At 43.0% G+C, this 19,452-nt stretch overlaps 1 protein-coding gene across 4 annotated transcripts in view; it reads right to left on the bottom strand.

Annotated features, from left to right (window-relative positions):
* trip4 (thyroid hormone receptor interactor 4) overlaps positions 1 to 15,817 on the bottom strand; it is a 136,078-nt gene extending 120,261 nt beyond the window's left edge. For 2 of the 4 annotated variants that reach the window (XR_011346360.1, XM_069902815.1), the window contains exons 1-3: positions 15,678 to 15,817; positions 3,821 to 3,990; positions 481 to 617 (exon numbers count right to left, since the gene is read on the bottom strand). Coding sequence is in view for 3 of the 4 variants with exons in the window: in XM_069902815.1 (XP_069758916.1) it covers positions 481 to 617; positions 3,821 to 3,990; positions 15,678 to 15,802 (432 nt within the window). In the remaining variant the exon portion in view is untranslated. Of the gene's footprint in view, positions 1 to 480; positions 618 to 3,820; positions 3,991 to 6,791; positions 6,868 to 15,677 lie in introns of those variants that run through there. The other 2 variants (XM_069902816.1, XM_069902817.1) reach the window with 2 other exon arrangements.
* Positions 15,818 to 19,452: the final 3,635 nt, after the last annotated feature.

Raw genomic sequence — 19,452 nt, 5'->3', positions numbered from 1 at the left:
AGCCTGAGAATACAGCAATGGTACATAGAAATGGATAAATGTATTCCATTGGAAAAAATAACATATAATTTAAGAAATAACATCACAGTATTCGAACAAATTTGGGAACTGTACATGGAACACAATAGAGAAGTCCTACCGCGGACCTCCACCCCCTAAATTGACAGAAGGAGAAGATGAAATGAACTGACCCAGTATGTAAAAGTAGATGACACAAATTTCTTGATTATTTTTATTGTGTGATGACATTGTTTAATGGGTTTAATGTATTGTATATGTTGAACGTTGAGTGGGTGGGGAGGGGGGTGGGAAGGAGGGAGGTAAGTGAGGGGGGAAAAAGGGGAGAAAATGACACTGTGTATATTCAAGAGGGAAATGTTTATGTGTATTTTGGTCAATATGGTTCATAGTGTGAAAAATGTTTTAAAAATTAAAAAAAAATGTAACAGTGGGTTTTGGCTTCAAACTGCCAGCGCTGACCTTCATCAGATCCATGGGTGTTTTAACCTCTTCAGCGGGAAGCTGTTGCTCAGATGTAGGTAACGGTTCCTGCTTGTTCCGACCTTTCCGCTTGGACTTCTTGAACTGATCACTTGTTTTTGACGAATCTGGAGCATCTGCAGAAAGACGTGCAATGAATGTGCATCTTTCACAGCCGTGAAATATCCCAAAGGCACATTTTGAAGCTCATTTACTATTGTAATCTAGGAAATGCAGTCGCCAATTGATGCAGATACAGGTTCCACAAACATGTTGCCTGGATTGGAAAATAAGCCTAATGAGGCAAGGTTAGCAGAGCTAAGACTTTTCTCTTTGGAGCAAAGAAAGAAGAAGTGTTTTAATAGAGGTCTACAAGATTCTGAGAGGCATAGACAGCCATTGCCTTTTTACCCAGGTCTGGAATAGCAAACACCAGAGGACATCTGTACAAAGTTGAAGGGAGGAAAATTTAGGGGAGATATCAGAGATCAGTGTTTTTACATAGGGTTGGTAGTAGAGGCTAGAACATTAGTGGCATTTGAGACTCAAAGGCAGGGACATGGATGAAAGAAAAATAGTGGGTTACAAGGTATGAAGGGTTTTGTTTTTTTTTGTTTGGAATATATAGGTAGGTACAACATCAAGGGCGAAGGGCCTGAATTAAGCTGTAGTATTTGACATTCTATCTATTTTATGACATTGATCAACAATATACCTCCAGGCATAATATTTTTCCTTCCATAACCACTAGAATTGAGGGTGACTTGCTTCCACTCTTGCTCTGAGGTGACTGATGAGGACAAAGTGGGACCTGCGAGACTGCACCTCTAGGGGTAAAACAGTTAACTACGATGGGCTGATCCTGACACATGATGTCAAAGATCTTAGTGCCACCCAGAATGCTCCTTCTTCCCTTTGTGCATTAATGTGCAAGGGATTCCCAAGAGTCAATGGGAATTTTCCAAGAGGGCTTTAGGAACTTCAGTAAGCCTGTACTCTTTGACCAACTGAGGAGAATCGGATTGGAAGAACGAGACCACAAGCCTGGCGGAGGCCAGAATGACCTCTGCCCTCATAATTGCTTCTGGACCGCTGGACTACTCACAGAAAGCTCCTCAAAGCTCCTCCTGGAAAGATACAACCAATCCTGTCCCTGCAGAATAGTCCAAATTCACTGGAACAGTAAGTGAGTCAATGTAAAAATCCTCTCTCACAGGCCAACTGAGACTTCAAGGGACTGGCCATACTGCTCACATAGCTGACACCAGTCTTCCAGTACAGATACTTGATTCAAAATAGGAAGACGGAGCACAAGATTCAAAAATAAATATTACCAAAGACATTACATACCACGTCATCTAATACTTTCATCAGAACCTTTGCATTACGAGGACAGACGAGTTAAAGTTTCACCTGAAAATCCCACATCTAACAATGCACTGGTATATTAAGAACTAAACAAAGGTACTATGAATTGAGGGAAAAAACCCATAAGGTCCTCTCTTGGCAGTTGAACACAGAACAGGTCTCAAGAACAATCAATGCAGTTAAAACAGATACAAATACAACATACTACAAACAGCAAGAAATTAATGAGGCTTTTAAACAATTTTATTCTAAATTATATCAACCAGAATCTCAAGGAGATATTAATAAAATTGAAGAGTTCCTTTTACAAATGGAATTTCCAAATTTAGATTTAGAAGACCAGAAAAAACTCAATGTCCACTTTACCCAGATGGAGATAAGGGAATCATTGAGCTCATTGCAGGTTAATAAGTCTCCAGGGGAGGATGGGTTCCCCCCTGAATTTTACAAAGAATTTAAAGATCTCTTAATGCCTTTTTTTATGGAGGTATTAGATCAGGCAGTTGAGACTCTAATTTTATTAATGGCAACAATTACCATTTTCAATAGCAATAATTATACCGATTCCTAAAAAAGATAGAGATCCATTGAAACTGTCATCTTAAAGGCCTATTTCATTATTGAATTTGGATTATAAAATTATTGCCAAAGCTTTAGCAAATAGACTGGCAAAGGTTTTACCAAAAATAATAAATATAGATCATACAGGCTTTGTTAAAAAGAAATAGTCTGCAGATAATGTAAGCAGACTGCTTAGTGTAATTCATTTGGCCCAAAAGAGAGGTGTCTCTCTGCCCACTCAGCTGCCCTGGCGTCTCTCACGACCCCTCACCCGCCTGAGTCACACTGGTGTCTCTCCGGCCCGATTCACGAGTTGCAGAAATTTTTTTTTTAAAATTTTACTCCCGTATATAATGCGACACCCCCCCCCCCTATTTTTGAGGGGAAAAAGGAGGAATTTTTTTCGCATTATACTCGAATATTTACAGTAATCTATATGAAGATGATGTGTTGATATACTTGACATAACCATTATATAAACTGTAATCAAAACTAAAAGAATATGGAAAAGTCTCAGGTTATAAAATAAATTGAGATTAAAAGTGAAATTATGTCACATACTGATGGGGACAACAGTCAATGTCAAAGAAATACTCAATTTAAATGGTCGTCAAATGGGATAAAATATTTAGGTGTAGCAGCTCATTCAATAATAATGTACAGAATTTATATAAATGATCTCCCCTTACATACATCTCATGTAAAAGTCGACCCTCATCTCCCACCCCAGCACAACAGAGCTCCCAACATCTAGGTTGAAAACTCACACCTCGACCCCGGCCGCTTGCAGGCCAGAGTTCCCGATCCCTCGGTCACGGATTTCCCAACTGGTCCCAGCTGCCCAGTGAACGGAGCTCCCGATGCATCCGACGTCACAGATACTTACTGCAGTCCCAACCTTCCCCCATAATGCCATCCATGCCTACTCCCTCGCCAGTTCACACACCAACCATAGCCTCACCAAGGCTGACGCCATTGCAGGATCCCACAGACTCATCGTCCCCCCACCAATCCTTACCCTTCCTTATATGCACACGCCTCTCCCTACTCCTATTTTCCCACCACCCCCCCAACCTTTTATGTTTTTACTTCAATCATGGTATCTGCAGACTTTCGTGTTTTACTCTTATAGTTTTTGTTACTTGGTAGGACATGTGCTTTGATGTGCAGACTCTATTATTAATTTAGTTCATTGTGATTTTGTCCTTTATTCGTTTGGACGTCTGCTACTGATATGATATTTTGGATTCTAGTGTGAACTTCCACCCCTCCTGTATTAGTCATTCCCATAAATTTTAAAAAAAGCTTAAAAAATTCAACTTTTACACGAGCATATGTGGTAGTTATAAAAACTCTGAATCATAGCGTAGACAATTCAGGGGATTACATCCTATAGTTAGTTCGCACATACCATCTTTTTTTCTGTATAACTGCCCTTTTCCAGGAGTAGGTGATTCTCTCGATCGCTTCCACCGTTTCAGTAGCCCACTGATGAAAAGCTGCTTCTTTCCATCGTTCCCTTGTACCAAGTCAGCAACGTACTCTTCAATTTCCTCTGCGCTCTCAATAGACAGGATATACCTATTTAATATAAAACCTAATGACTTTTGATTGAATTAAAAATTTGCATTGATGCTAGAGGAAGCACACACATATCACTTTCTTCATCCCAGAGGTAGCACCAAGAATCCTGTCTTAAATGCCATGCAGGTTAAAGGCCATCAACAAGCTCACAGTAGCAATGTGAGCATTGTGTAAAAAAATATGGACGTCACTGGCAAAGCCAGCATTTATCAGCAAAGATAATATAATCAATGTTGCAGCCCTGTGCCCTTTGCCAAGGTATGAATAAAAAGCAGACAGGAGGTTGAATAAAAAGGTGGGAGGAGGAGGGAAGAAGGAGCAGGGGGAGGAGAACTGGCCCACAGGCAAGACGTTATAGGTGGACATGGATAGGAGGGGGTAGGGTGGGGAGCTGGAGGAAAGGAAACAGGGGGATGGGGAGAGAGAGGCTGAATGAAAACCAGAGAAGTCGATGTCAATGCTGTCTGTTTGGAGAGTGTCCAGATGGAATACAAGATGAGTGACCCTTATCCAAAAATCCAAAATTATAAGGTTTACAAAATCCTGAGGTCTATGAATAAAGTGAATGTTCAGTCTTTATCCCTAGGGTAGATAATTCTAGAACTGGTGCACAGTTAAAGTGTGAGAGGAAAGATTTAGGAGGGACCTGAGAGGAATTCTTTCCACTCAGATCTAGAATAAGCTTGCAGAGGAAACTTTAGAAGCAGGAACTATAATAACAATCAAAAGAAATTTGGACAAGTTTATAGATAAGAGGAGCTTGGACAGATACAGGCCAAGTGCAAGCAATTGGGACTAGCCCAGAATACCACATTGGTCAGCATGGACTCATTCTCTCTGCTGGAAATCTGAAACTAGAACAGAAATGCTAGACACAGGTCTGGCAGCATCTGTGGGAAGAGAAAGATGTCAAATGCCTTTCGTCAGAGTAACTTTGTTCCTCTCTTCAACAACTTTCTTTCATGTTCGAATGTGCCCTATGAAAATTAGTTTAGGCACATTATTCCACAATACAGTCATCCTTTGGGTAAAAAAAGTACGATGCACTAGAGCAGCAAGTCTCGCCCTTTTTCCCCACTCACACACCATCTTAATCCTATAGGTGCTGTGGTTAGTAAGGGATTACTTAAGGTGGTGTAAGGGATACTGGAATGTGAGGAGTCAAGCAAGTGCTAATTAAAAATGAAGTATTATGGGTTAAATCAGGGTGAAGGGATGCTGGAATGGGAGGAAGGGTTATAAAATAAGGATCTTCAAAACAGGATAGCAAGTAGATAGCTTTAGCAAGTCTTGGGGATTGATTAATGAGTAAAGAACAAAGACATGATATTTCCTGGCTAACAAGTTTGCAGGAAGGCACATAAACTGATAAGAAGTTAGAATCCACGTGGGCAGAATTACCTAATGCTAAACCAATCCAGGAGGCAGAAGAATGTTAGGGGGAAGGTATCTCTGTACTGAAATTTACTGTATAAAAGTTGGGTCAGCCTCAGTATCTGTGTGTATTCCCAGGGTAAGGGGAAGCACCCAACTTTGCATTGTTGTCATAGTATAATAAAGGTCTTTGTTCTCAATTTTTGTCTCGAACAAATTCTGTGAAGGCACTTCTGTTTCTCACAATTGGGGGCTCATCCGGGATCCCACTCCCTCCACTGACCGAGTGCCCAACGACGAGGGTAGATGCACCCCGGCTGATTCAGCTGGACTCACGGACGGCGGGTGACTTGTCAGTGGACGAAGCGAGTGATATCCGAGAAGAGGCATTGAGAACAAACGACGGGAGGATGTTAAGGAAGCGCGCTGGGAATAGCTACTGAATCCCGGTAAGAGGAATTTTACTTACCTGTTAGTATGGGAGGTGTGGGTAGCAAGGGAAATAGTCCTAAGGAAGGATGGGACAATCAGATAACTAAGCAAAGTCTGTTAGGATTAATGCTATCTGATTGGGGTGCGGGGAAAACCCGTGGGAAAGACAAACAGACCATGGTCAGGTATTCCAGTTTGGAATGGGTTAAAAGTCTGATTAAAGGGAGTTCAGTATATTGGCCAAAGCTCAGATCCAAGGATGACTGGATGTGTCAAGCATTGAACATCTGACTCTATCAAAATCAAAGAGATAATATTGAGAGCAGAGAAAATACAGCCTGCTGGCTCAGTGGATCGGTTGATCAACTGGTTTTGAATGAAAAGGAATGTAAGGACAAGAAGGATGAGGAACCTTTTGTCCCTGAAACTCAAGGATGGGATGTGTTACATTCCCTTCCTCCACCTTATGCTCCTCCTATGCCGGCTCCTATCTGCCCCCTCCTATGCTCTACCCTTCTGCACCTACCCCTCCTCCCCCACAGCTAAAGAAAGGAGAAGAAAGTAGGGGTGGTATGATGACCCTTCACAAAGTACTCGATTACCACCTCTATTGACAAGAGAGAGAGGCGACTTTAATTCAGAGCAGTGTGAGACCCTCCGGGAAGAAAGGGCAGAACCCTTTGATTCATTTCCCAGAGAGCAGGAATCTAGACATTATAAAGGAGAGGATAAGCCAGAAACTAACTGGATGAGACCTTTACGGGAAGTTCCCATGGGAGGGGGTCTCGGTTTTGTAAATGTGCCCCTGACTAGTCGGGAGGTGCGTAATTTTAAGAGAGAATGCCCAATGCAAGCCAGGGAGATGCGATCTTACGCACTGATGTGTTGGAATATAGGGGTTAATTAATCATAGAAAATATGTAGAATATATGCTTATGTACTATTCAGTTTGTATACATGAATCCAGTACTATGTAACAATTTAATATTTACCTCATGGTGAAGGGAAAGAGTAATTTAAGTAAGAGGCAGCCACAGTATGTAGCAAAGTTGGCTGATTACAGTAGGTTTAGAATCGTCTGCTCCCAAGATACAAAAGAGAGGATATGTATGAAACAATTTAGTAGGAATGTTAAGGCAAAAGGAGGTGTTGATTAGCACAAACAAAAAGAATCCTGACAGAGACTGTCAGAAACAAAGAGAATGGAATCAGTAAGAAGCTAAGACAGAAGGAGGTGTTTAGTAGAACAGAAGAATATGACCAGATGAGAACAAAGAAATAATTAGAAATATCTGGGGTATGAATTGATTTCTGATCAAAACAACAGGATATTCTGACCTTGAGGATTAAAAAAAGATGGGAGCTCTACACCCCAGATAACTGCAGAGCAGGAAATTACTTGTGATAAATCTTATGCAAGAAATCTAGCAAAGGAAGCCAACTTTTGTTCTGTATGATAAGGTTGAGCTGCGCTGGATGGGTCACGTCTCCAGAATGGAGGACCATCGCCTTCCCAAGATCCTGTTATATGGCGAGCTCTCCACTGGCCACCGTGACAGAGGTGCACCAAAGAAAAGGTACAAGGACTGCCTAAAGAAATCTCTTGGTGCCTGCCACATTGACCACCGCCAGTGGGCTGATAACTCCTCAAACCGTGCATCTTGGCGCCTCACAGTTTGGCGGGCAGCAACCTCCTTTGAAGAAGACCGCAGAGCCCACCTCACTGACAAAAGGCAAAGGAGGAAAAACCCAACACCCAACCCCAACCAACCAATTTTCCCTTGCAACCGCTGCAATCGTGTCTGCCTGTCCCGCATCGGACTTGTCAGCCACAAACGAGCCTGCAGCTGACGTGGACTTTTTACCCCCTCCATAAATCTTCGTCCGCGAAGCCAAGCCAAAGAAAAAGAATATAAACTGTAGAGACTGGACAGTAGAGGTCAGTCTTGGGGAATAGCTCACTGTGCAGGTGACCTATGAACTAACGACTGAACCAGAGCTCTGTTAAGCTTTATTCTTATGCTGTGTAATAAACTGATTCTCCTATCACTTCATTTAACGAACACGCTGGACTCAGACAACACATAGACTAAATTAAGGGTAGGGTAAAGCCGAAGTCAGACAGATGGAAGCAGATTATGAATAGGGGGGGGGGGGGGTCACGGTTCTCAGTCAATACACACCGTGGGGCTGCACAGAGAACCATTGGTAAATTTAACCATAGGATCTGTTGGAATCTAGGGGTTAAAACATTATGAAAGAAATGATTAATTAATAAGTTTATATTTACTGCATGGTTCAGGGGAAAAGAGGAATGTGATTAAGTGGCAATCACAGCATGGAGCAAAGTTGGCTGAGCAAAATTGTCTGGTCCCAAAATACAGGGAGAGGAAATGCATAAAACGATTTAGGAGGAATGCTCAAACTGAAGGAGGTGGTGAGTAGCACAGGAGACACAGGCCAGACCAGAACAAAGAATGGCCTGCAAGAAACAAAGGGAATGGAAAACCAGTCTAGGAGGAAGATTAAGGCAGGAGGAGGTGTTAAAGAGAACAGCAGAAATTGGCCAGACAGGAACAGAAAGGTGATTAGAAATATCTGGGGATGAATTAATTTCTGATCAAAACAACAGGATAGTCTGGCCTGGAGGATTAAGATGGGAGTGCTACACCCCAGATATCTGCAAAACAGGAGATGACTTGTGATAACCCTTATGCAAAAAGATCTAGCAAAGGAAGACAACTTTTGTTCTGTATGATAATGAAATCCAGCAAAGGAAGCCAACTTTTGTTCTGTATGATAAGGTTGATCTATATAAACTGAGCCAACTGGACAATAGGGGTCAGTCTTGGGGAATAGCTCACTGTGCAGGTGACCTATGAACTAACGAATGACCCAGAGCTCTGTTAAGTTTTACTCTTGTGCTGTGTAATAAATTGAATGTTGAACCGAATACCTTCTCCTATCACTTCATTCAAAGAACACGCTGGACTCAGACCACACATAGACTAAATTAAGAGTAAGGTAAAGCCAGAGTCCGACAGATCCCACAGTGACAAGATGACCTTTTTTAAGTAGATTCTGGGTCAGCCCGGTCTAGTATTTTACAACCACCCGAGGGTGTTAGGATAGAGGGGACAGTGATAGTTTCGGGAGTAGGAGGAAGAGACTTTACATTCCCTGTATTAAGAGATGTAAGAATACAAATGGGAGAAAAGATAATAACAGAGGATATTTTACTAGTTCCCCAAGCTGGAGTTTGTTTGTTAGGACGAGATTTACAGGACCAATTGGCTATCGGCACCAGACCACAGGAATCAAGTATCAGGGTTCAATTGTATGTATTAAGCGAGGAAGATCGAGAACTAATAAATCCTGGAGTATGGGCAGAAAGAGGCAATAGAGAAGTGTTAGATATTCCTCCCCTGCAAGTTACTTTAAAAGATTCTGAACAAGTGATTAGACGAAAACAGTATCCAATTCCTATGGCTGGCCGAAAGGGGCTGCAGCCAGTAACTGACCAGTTGGTGAAAGATGGTATACTCGAACCTTGTATGTCACCTTTTAATACCCCAATTTTACCTGTCCAAAAACCAGACGGTACCTATCGATTAGTGCAGGACTTGAGGGAGCTGAACAAAATTATTCTCACCCGTCACCCGGTTGTACCTAATCCCTATACAATAATGGGTAAAATCGATCCACATAATAAATGATTTAGTGTGATTGACCTCAAAGATGCTTTCTGGACCTGTCCGTTAGCAACAGAGAGCAGAGACATGCCTTTGAATGGGAAAATCCTTTTACTGGACGCAAGAATCAATATCGGTGGACGGTCCTTCCCCATGGCTTTACAGAATCACCAAATTTATTCGGTCAGGTCTTAGAACAAATACTAGATGAGGCTCCTCGGAGAGAGAATTGTCAGTTGATACAATATGTTGATGACTTGTTAATTACGGGGAAAAACGTATGAATTAGCTAAACAGTATACTGTTGAACTTTTGAATTTTCTGGAGAATAAGGGTCTCAGGCTGGGCGAATCCAAACTACAATTTGTTCAATCAGAAGTTAAATACTTAGGTCATCTGGTAAGTCAGGGAACTATGAAAATAAGTTCAGAGAGGATACGTGGTATTCTACAGATCCCCCCTCCCAAGAATGCCCAAGACTTAGGAAATTCCTTGGTTTAGTGGGATACTGTAGAATCTGGATTGAAAATTATTCTAGCCTGGTCAGATTTCTCTATGATAAACTCACGATTCTAGGGGGCGAAGCTGTTGTCTGAACGGAGGAAGAGATTAAAGATTTTAACTTGGTGAAACAGTGCCTTATTAGTCCCCCAGTGTTGGCTTTACCCAACCTAAATAAGCCATTTGACCTATATACCAATGCGAAAGGAGGTGTAGCCACAAGAGAGGGCAGGCTGTAGACAGCCAGTTGCTTTTCTGTCAAAAGTTTTAGACCCTGTTTGTCGTGGTTGGCCAGAGTGTGTGCAAGCCATCGCAGCCACTGCTATTTTAGATGAGGAAGGACGAAAGATTATGTTTGGTGCCCCGATGATAGTTCACACCCCTCATACAGTCCGCAATATTCTCTTACGACGTGCTGGAAGGTGACTCACAGACTCTAGAATTTTAAAATATGAAGCGATCCTAATAGATAGGGATGATTTCACCCTGATTACGAATAAAGAACACAATCCAGCAGCTTTCTTGGTTTCTCCAAATTCTGACAATACCATAAATGAGTTAGAGCATGTATATTTAGAGGTAATAGATTTACAGACCAAAATTAGAGAGGATTTAAGTGATGAGCCAGGAGGGTGAAAGGTGGTTTATTGATGGATCTTCTCGTTGCATTGATGGCACTCGCTATAGCGGGTATAGTGTAGTGGATGGGAAAGAAGGAGTGGTGATTGAAGCCAGTCACCTTCCCGGTCATTAGTCAGCACAATCTTGTGAATTGTATGCCCTCTGTAGAGCTCTCCAGGGTCTAGAGAACAAGGTGGGCACGATCTACACAGACTCAGAGTATGCTTTTGGTGTAGTGCACACCTTTGGGGAGATCTAGAAAGAGCGGGGAATGATAACTGGAAAAGGACAAAAGTTGATCCTTGAAAACTTAATTGTCCAATCTCTAGATGCTCTTACATTACCTGAGGAAATAGCTGTAGTTCATGTACGGAGCCATCAAAGTGGTGACAGTCCTGAAGCACAGGGGAACAGACAGGCAGATGCAGCTGCCAAACAGGCTGCGCTCATGAAGAAAATAGACATGCAGCTGTTACTGCCCACCCCTGGAGTATCCTATCCATTCTATTAAACCTGGTGATTGGGTATATGTAAAAGCATGGCAAGATCACCAACTAAAACCTGTCTGGGATGGTCTCTATTGTGTACTTTTGATTACAGACACTGCAGTGCGAACGAAAGAAAAGGGGTGGACTCAAATACAACGAATTAAACAAGCTGTTGATCCACGGACTAAAGACATTGATAATCTACCCTCCACCGGGCGTGCTGTACTTCATCCTTCTGATCTGAAAGTTACACTACGCCGGGAAAAAGTGCTGTAATGTTGTTTTTACCATTTACTGTATTGTTTACTTGTTGGTTCCCCGTTTTTGGGACATCCCTAAATTACTCATGATGTATTAAGTCCTCCTGGAATAGGGGCAGCAGAGGTGACAATTATTTACCTTTAGAATGTAGACAGGGCATAGATATAAAGTATAGTCATAGTGGGGTATGGGTTAATATAGGATCCCAACATGGACCAGGGGAACAGAACGGCTCTAGAGGAGTAGACTTGATTTGTATTTTGGCCTCTACAGGAATTAAAGAAAGGAGTTTTAAAGGGATAGCACAAAGGAGATGGCGGGACAAAGACAGACAGAATGGTAGTCAGGATTGTACATGTGGCAGAGATAGAGTTAATACATATGCTAATGTTCACAGACAGGCTGCAACTCACAGGCTCAGTGATACTTATGCTAATGTTCGCAAAGCTGCAACTCACAGGTTAAGTGACAAGAAACACCCCTCCCCAACTTGGTCTTATGTAAAGCATCCTTTGGGTCACACAGACATTCGGAATGTTAAAAAAAAACACCACTGTAAGGGGAGTTCCAGCTGTAAACGAAGTAAGCTACTCCAGAATACTAAAGCTGCTTGGCATTTAAATCGTTTAATCAGACTCCAGGCAGCCTTGGAGATCATCACCGAACAGATAGCAATGGCCCTAAATTTAGGGGCTGAAGGAAAACGACAGATACAAGCCACAGTTCAACAAAACCGCCTGGCTCTCGATTACTCGATGGCTGCTGAAGGCAGCGTTTGTGAAAGACTGGTTAAGGACAATGCTCACAACGGTCAGGCGGTTAAAGACACTTCTTCAGGAGTTCGAAAATCTTCCCATGCCCAGGTTCAGACGGGGCAACCTTGGTCCGGTGTGGGATGAACTAGATTTTTTATTGGTAACTGGAGTCTGATACCCATAGCCCTTATAGCAGCTGGACTTGCTATTCTGGCCATTATGGTGCTCCCCTGCCTAAAGACTTGTGTGCAGTGTTTAATTCAACGGGCCCTTCGACAGGTCACTACAACCCAAATGATGTATGCTTCCCAAACTCCGTCTGATGATGCTGAGGCCGCAGTTCATTTACTCACTCGCTGGGAAAGGGACCAAGCTTAACAGAACCCTACCAAATGGGGATTTACTAAGCGTAGCTAAAGAAAAAGGGTGGATTGTAAGGGATACTGGAATGTGAGGAATCAAGCAAGTGCTAATTAAAAATGAAGTATTCTTCTTTCTTTGGCTTGGCTTCACGGACGAAGATTTATGGAGGGGGTAAAAAGTCCACGTCAGCTGCAGGCTCGTTTGTGGCTGACAAGTCCGATGCGGGACAGGCAGACACAATTGCAGCGGTTGCAAGGGAAAATTGGTGGTTGGGGTTGAGTGTTGGGTTTTTCCTCCTTTGCCTTTTGTCAGTGAGGTGGGCTCTGCGGTCTTCTTCAAAGGAGGTTGCTGCCCGCCAAACTGTGAGGCGCCAAGATGCACGGTTTGAGGCGTTATCAGCCCACTGGCGGTGGTCAATTTGGCAGGCACCAAGAGATTTCTTTAGGCAGTCCTTGTACCTTTTCTTTGGTGCACCTCTGTCACGGTGGCCAGTGGAGAGCTCGCCACATAACAGGATGTTGGGAAGGCGATGGTCCTCCATTCTGGAGACGTGACCCATCCAGCGCAGCTGGATCTTCAGCAGCGTGGACTCGATGCTGTCGACCTCTGCCATCTCGAGTACTTCGACGTTAGGGGTGTAAGCGCTCCAATGGATGTTGAGGATGGAGCGGAGACAACGCTGGTGGAAGCGTTCTAGGAGCCGTAGGTGGTGCCGGTAGAGGACCCATGATTCGGAGCCGAACAGGAGTGTGGGTATGACAACGGCTCTGTATACGCTTATCTTTGTGAGGTTTTTCAGTTGGTTGTTTTTCCAGACTCTTTTGTGTAGTCTTCCAAAGGCGCTATTTGCCTTGGCGAGTCTGTTGTCTATTTCATTGTCGATCCTTGCATCTGATGAAATGGTGCAGCCGAGATAGGTAAACTGGTTGACCGTTTTGAGTTTTGTGTGCCCGATGGAGATGTGGGGGGGCTGGTAGTCATGGTGGGGAGCTGGCTGATGGAGGACCTCAGTTTTCTTCAGGCTGACTAGACAAGGCTGACAGCCACCGACCTGAACGTCGGTCTGCCCTCATTGCACATGAACTCCTCAGACTTGACATCGACATAGCCGCTCTCAGTGAAGTCCGCCTGGCAGATGTAGGCAGCCTCCAAGAACGCGGCGCGGGCTACACACTCTACTGGTCTGGCAAGCCTTCGGATGAACGACGCCTATCTGGTGTAGGCTTCATGGTCAAGAGCTTCATTGCCTCCAAACTCGAAAACCTTCCGACAGGCCTCTCGGACCGAATCATGTCCATGCGACTCCCACTTCAAAACAAGCGTCACATCACCCTCATCAGTGTCTATGCTCCAACCCTCCAGGCGGAACCAGCAGAAAAGAACAAGTTCTACACCGACCTGCGCAACCTCATCCAACGTACCCCTACAGCCGACAAGGTTGTCATCCTGGGCGACTTCAACGCTCGTGTCGGCAAAGACTCAGAAACCTGGCCAGGAATCCTGGGCAAGCATGGCGTCGGCAAGTGCAACGACAATGGGCGCCTCCTGTTGGAGCTCTGCGCAGAACAGCGACTTGTCATTACAAACACCCTTTTTCAGCAGAGGGACAGCCTTAAGACCACCTGGATGCATCCCCGATCCAAACACTGGCACCTCCTGGACTACATCCTGGTGCGAGAAAGTGACAAACAAGATGTGCTCCACACCAGGGTCATGCCTAGCGCGGAATGCCACACTGACCATCGGCTGGTTCGCTGCAAGCTCAACCTTCACTTCAAGCCAAAGCCCAGGAACAATAAAGCCCCCAGAAAGAGGTTCAATGTTGGAAACCTGCAGTCAGACGAAGCGAGAGGAAACTTCCAGGCAAACCTCAAAGCAAAGCTCGACGTTGCAACCCGCCTCACGGACCCGTCCCCTGAAACCCTCTGGGATCAGTTGAAGACTACCATACTGCAATCCAAAAATGAAGTATTATGGGTTAACTTAAAGTGAAGGGATACTGGAATGTGAGGAGTCAAGCAAGTGCTCATTAGAAATGAAGTATTATGGGTTAACTTAAGGTGAAGGGATGCTGGAATGTGAGGAGTCAAGCAAGTGCTCATTAGAAATGAAGTATTATGGGTTAAATCAGGGTGAAGGGATGCTGGAATGGGAGGAAGGGTTATAAAAGTATAATAAAATAAGGATCTTCAAAACAGGATAGATAGCAAGTAGATAGCTTTAGCAAGGAAGGCACATAAACTGATAAGAAGTTAGAATCCACGTGGGCAGAATTACCTAATGCTAAACCAATCCAGGAGGCAGAAGAATGTTAGGGGGAAGGTACCTCTGTACTGAAATGAAATGTATAAAAGTTGGGTCAGCCTCAGTATCTGTATGTATTCCCAGGGTAAGGGGAAGCACCCAACTTTGCATTGTTGTCATAGTATAATAAAGGTTCTTTGTTCTCAATTTTTGTCTCGAGCAAATTCTGTGAAGGTACTTCTGTTTCTCACAGTGGTATCTAAGTAGAAAAAAGATTGAGAACCACTGCACTAGAGAATTTTCTTATTCAGCAATAACACCATTTCCCCCCCCCCCCCCCATGACTAAACATCTGCAAATGAAGATCAACTTCTAGTAACGCATCCATTCGGCCATCAAAACCATCAGCCTGCCTCATCCAATCTGCTACTAATATTCTAATTCATTGTCATTCACTTTGACTTAATTATTCCTACCTTGAAAGGTTCAGCCCAAAACATTGCTCTCTATCTCAGATTTATTATCAGAGTGCATACATGACATCACATATACACCGGAGATTCTTTATTTTAAACCTCCTTTGGACGCTGGGTGACCTGCTGAGTTCCTCCAACACTTCTGTACTTTTATGAACTATTTCAAAGTTCACTTGTGGGGCCTTCGTCATTCTACTCTTTCTAAAATTAATCTTATCACTGCTCAAAATCACATAAAAATTCTTGGCATCCATCGGCTGGATTTTTAAATGTCATCATCTTTTCAAATAGCTCTGCAGCCTTCTCCTACGTTAAAACCCTTCAAGCTAACGGTACACCATTAATTTAATAGGGGATCAAAGCTGCGAGGTGGTCTCTGGGGGAGGAAGCTGGACAGGAGGATCAACCCAGGCCCAGACATCGAGCTCCCGGCCCTGTCGCCATCCTCTGGACCCTCACCCACCACCTCTGACTTACTGAATCAATTCCTCGTTCACTTCTAGACCGAACTTTTGAACCAGTTCCTCCTGACACCAACGTGAAAGGGATTCCGTGTCTGCAGACAGCTTGCCTCCCCCGATATCGTTCCCAGCGCCGGCCATGACACCGGAAATGAGTCACCCGGAACCATTTTCCGCACGCACGCGGCGCGGTTAAACTGTCCACCTCGCGAACCGTTCCCCCAGAGCCACGTTTGTCTTTCACTAACGTTCCCACCTTTAGGAAAGCATTGGTCACCCTCTTCAAATAAAATAAGCAACATTTATCCAAAAGATAAGCATGAGAAATCAGCCTATTCCCATAACAGTGACATAAAAGTGAAATTATAACCAAGGTGAGATGACACCTCAGAGATTGGATCTATCTCCAAAGGCTCGTGGAAACTTCTACAGATGTACCAGAGAACATTCTGGCTGGCTGCATCACCCGTCCAGAGGTGCCAACACTCAGGATAAGAAGAAAACCAGAGGGTTGTTAACTCAGCCAGTGACATCGCGGGCACCAGACTCCATCAAGGCCATCTCCAAAAGGCGGTGTCTTCAGAAAGCAGCCTCTATCCTCAAGGACCCCCATCACCCAGTCCACGCCCTCTTCACTCTGCTCTCAGTGGCACAAGGACAGCTTCTTCCCCACTGCCATAGGATTCCTGAATCAACAATGAACCACAGGCACGACCTCACTTCATATTTTTATTTATTTTGTAACGTGGTTTATATACACGTTTGCACAGTGATTCTGCCGCAAAACAACAGATTTTGTGACGTGTTCATGACAATAAATTCTGATTATAAATAAAATATGACTGAGCCCCATCTGTGATCTCAGAATATAACAATCCTGACACTATCCAATTTTACCTCAATTGAAGTAAAAACTATGGCCTGCATGCTGGAGAAACATTTGTACTGTTGCCATAAAGCTCCAGCAACCTGGATTTAACCTTGACCTTTGGTACTGTCAGCAGGAAGTTTGAACGTTCAGGTGACTAACACAAATTTCCCTCGGGTGCACCGGTTTCCTTCCACAGTCAGGTTTATAAATTGCCCACCATAAATTAATTCTTGGTTAAGGTGGGGATGCAGGATTGGCAGAGATGTTGATGGATGTGTGAAGAATAAGTTGTAGGATGATGTGTGAAAATGAGAGCCAGCATACATTCAACAGGTCAAGTGCGTCTTTTTGTGTTGTGAGAAGATATAATGTAAAGAGAACTTGCATCAGATCCCCAGACTACTAAAGTAAAGTGTGACCAACCTTCAATATTACATCCATATCTGAGTCAGGGAGGAGATGAATTTGAGACCTCCTATTTACCACTCTCAATGGCTGAAGCTGAGCAGTAAATTTAGCTTAACCTACCAGTTAAAAGAGGTAAAACGTTTTGCGTTAGACATTTCACTCATCTTCAACAGGATTCAATCACACGACAAGTAAGAGATCCAGGTCAATGTATCTTCCAGGTAAACCTTTCCACCCAACATGACTACATGTCATTATCTTCCCATAATTCCATTGTGGTTTATATTGTGAAGCTGTGTTTCCTCATTTTTCTGCTTCCCAACATATATATGGAATAGAAAAATCACAAAAAAAATGCTGATTTTTAATGCTGCGTCAAACAGATAATTATAAAGAGAAACTACAATCATAAACTAATTTAATTAAAAGACAATAAATGCCCAAGATAAATAATAAATATTTACAGTGCAAAAAAACTGACTTGCTAAAGTGCACAGTCCATGAATTGGTCTACCACGGGAAGATTCAAGCGTCTGATAGCTTTTGGAAAGATATTGTTCTTGAACCTCAAGATGCTGGTTTTCAGGCTTCTGTCCAAAGGTAGCAGGGAGACTAGGTTTTTTTTTAAATTTTTCATTTTTCACACCATAAACCACATTGACCATGATACATACTTTTTCCTTTTCAAATATATACAGTGCCATTTTCTCCCCCCCCTCCCTCCTCCCATCCCACCCTCCCTACCTCCCCCCCCATCCATTTAAAGTACAAAATCTAAGATACATTAAACCAGTCAAACAATGTTGTCATTCAATAAAAATAAACAAGAAATTCCACTGAGTCAATTCTTTTCATTTCCTCCTCCTTTCGTTAATTTAGGTGGTAGATGTCCCCGGTAGGTTTTCTCTATTGTGTTTCATGTATGGCTCCCATATTTGTTCAAATATTTCAATATTATTTCTTAAACTATATGTTATTTTTTCTAATGGAATACATTTATTCATTTCTATATACCATTGTTGTATTCTCAAATTATCTTCCAATTTCCAGGTTGACATAATACATTTTTTTGCTCTGGCTAGAGCTATCTTAACAAATCTTTTTTGTACACCATCCAAATCAAGTCCAAATTCTTTGTTTTTCATGTTACTTAGGAGGAAGATCTCTGGGTTTTTTGGTATATTGTTTTCTGTAATTTTATTTAATATCTGGTTTAGATCTTCCCAAAATTTTTCTACTTTCTCACATGTCCAGATTGCATGAATTGTTGTTCCCATTTATTTTTTACAACGAAAACATCTGTCAGATACTGTTGGGTCCCATTTATTTAACTTTTGAGGTGTAATGTATAGCCTGTGTATCCAGTTATGTTGTATCATACGTACCTTGTATTTATTGTATTTCTCATCGTTCCTGAACATAACTTCTCCCATGTTTCCTTCTTTATCTTTATATTTAAATCTTGTTCCCATTTTTGTTTAGTTTTACCATTTGTTTCCTCATTCTCCTTCTCTTGCAGGTTAATATACAGATTTGTTATAAATCTTTTGATTGTCATTGTATCTGTAATCACATATTCAAAGTTACTTCCCTCTGGTAACCTCAGACTGCTTCCTAATTTGTCCTTCAAGTAGGATCTCAATTGGTAATATGCCAGCACTGTATCTTGAGTTATATTGTATTTATCTTATCATTTGTTCAAAGGATAATAATCTATTTCCTGAAAAACAATTTTCTATTCTTTTGATCTCAGGGAGACGAGGTTGTGAAAAGGGTGATGGGGGGTCCTTTAATGATGTTGGCGGCCTTTTTGAGGCAGCACCTCATATCAATGAGCGCAAAAGCCGCTGATACGAAATGCCGCCGTTTCTGTCATTTCTACCTCCTCGTCCTGTCAACTGACACATTGAATTGGGTGAATGAATGAATGAGAACCGATGCAGGTAAAACTTATTTTTAAAAAGAATAGTTGGTTTGCTGTACACCATTTTGTTCGGGTGCCTGTCTACATTTTTGGCCAGACCTTGAGGATTACCTCCTGCTCCTCCCTCACCATTTTGCTCGGGTGCCTGTCTACATTTTTGGCCAGACCTTGAGGATTACCTCCTGCTCCTCCCTCACCATTTTGCTCGGGTGCCTGTCTACATTTTTGGCCAGACCTTGAGGATTACCTCCTGCTCCTCCCTCACCATTTTGCTCGGGTGCCTGTCTACATTTTTGGCCAGACCTTGAGGATTACCTCCTGCTCCTCCCTCCACCCCCTCCCTCACCATTTTGCTCGGGTGCCTGTCTACATTTTTGGCCAGACCTTGAGGATTACCTCCTGCTCCTCCCTCCACCCCCTCCCTCATCATTTTGTTTGGGTGCCTGTCTACATTTTTGGCCAGACCCTGAGGATTACCTCCTGCTCCTCCCTCCACCCCCTCCCTCATCATTTTGTTCGGGTGCCTGTCTACATTTTTGGCCAGACCTTGAGGGCAACCCTGAAACTGAAAAGTTGGACCTGCTGAGA

Source organism: Narcine bancroftii, chromosome 11 (genome assembly GCF_036971445.1).
Source record: "Narcine bancroftii isolate sNarBan1 chromosome 11, sNarBan1.hap1, whole genome shotgun sequence".
Lineage (NCBI taxonomy): Eukaryota > Metazoa > Chordata > Chondrichthyes > Torpediniformes > Narcinidae > Narcine > Narcine bancroftii.
Note: the sequence above shows the minus strand (reverse complement) of the source record. Positions and strands in the feature narration are given on the sequence as shown.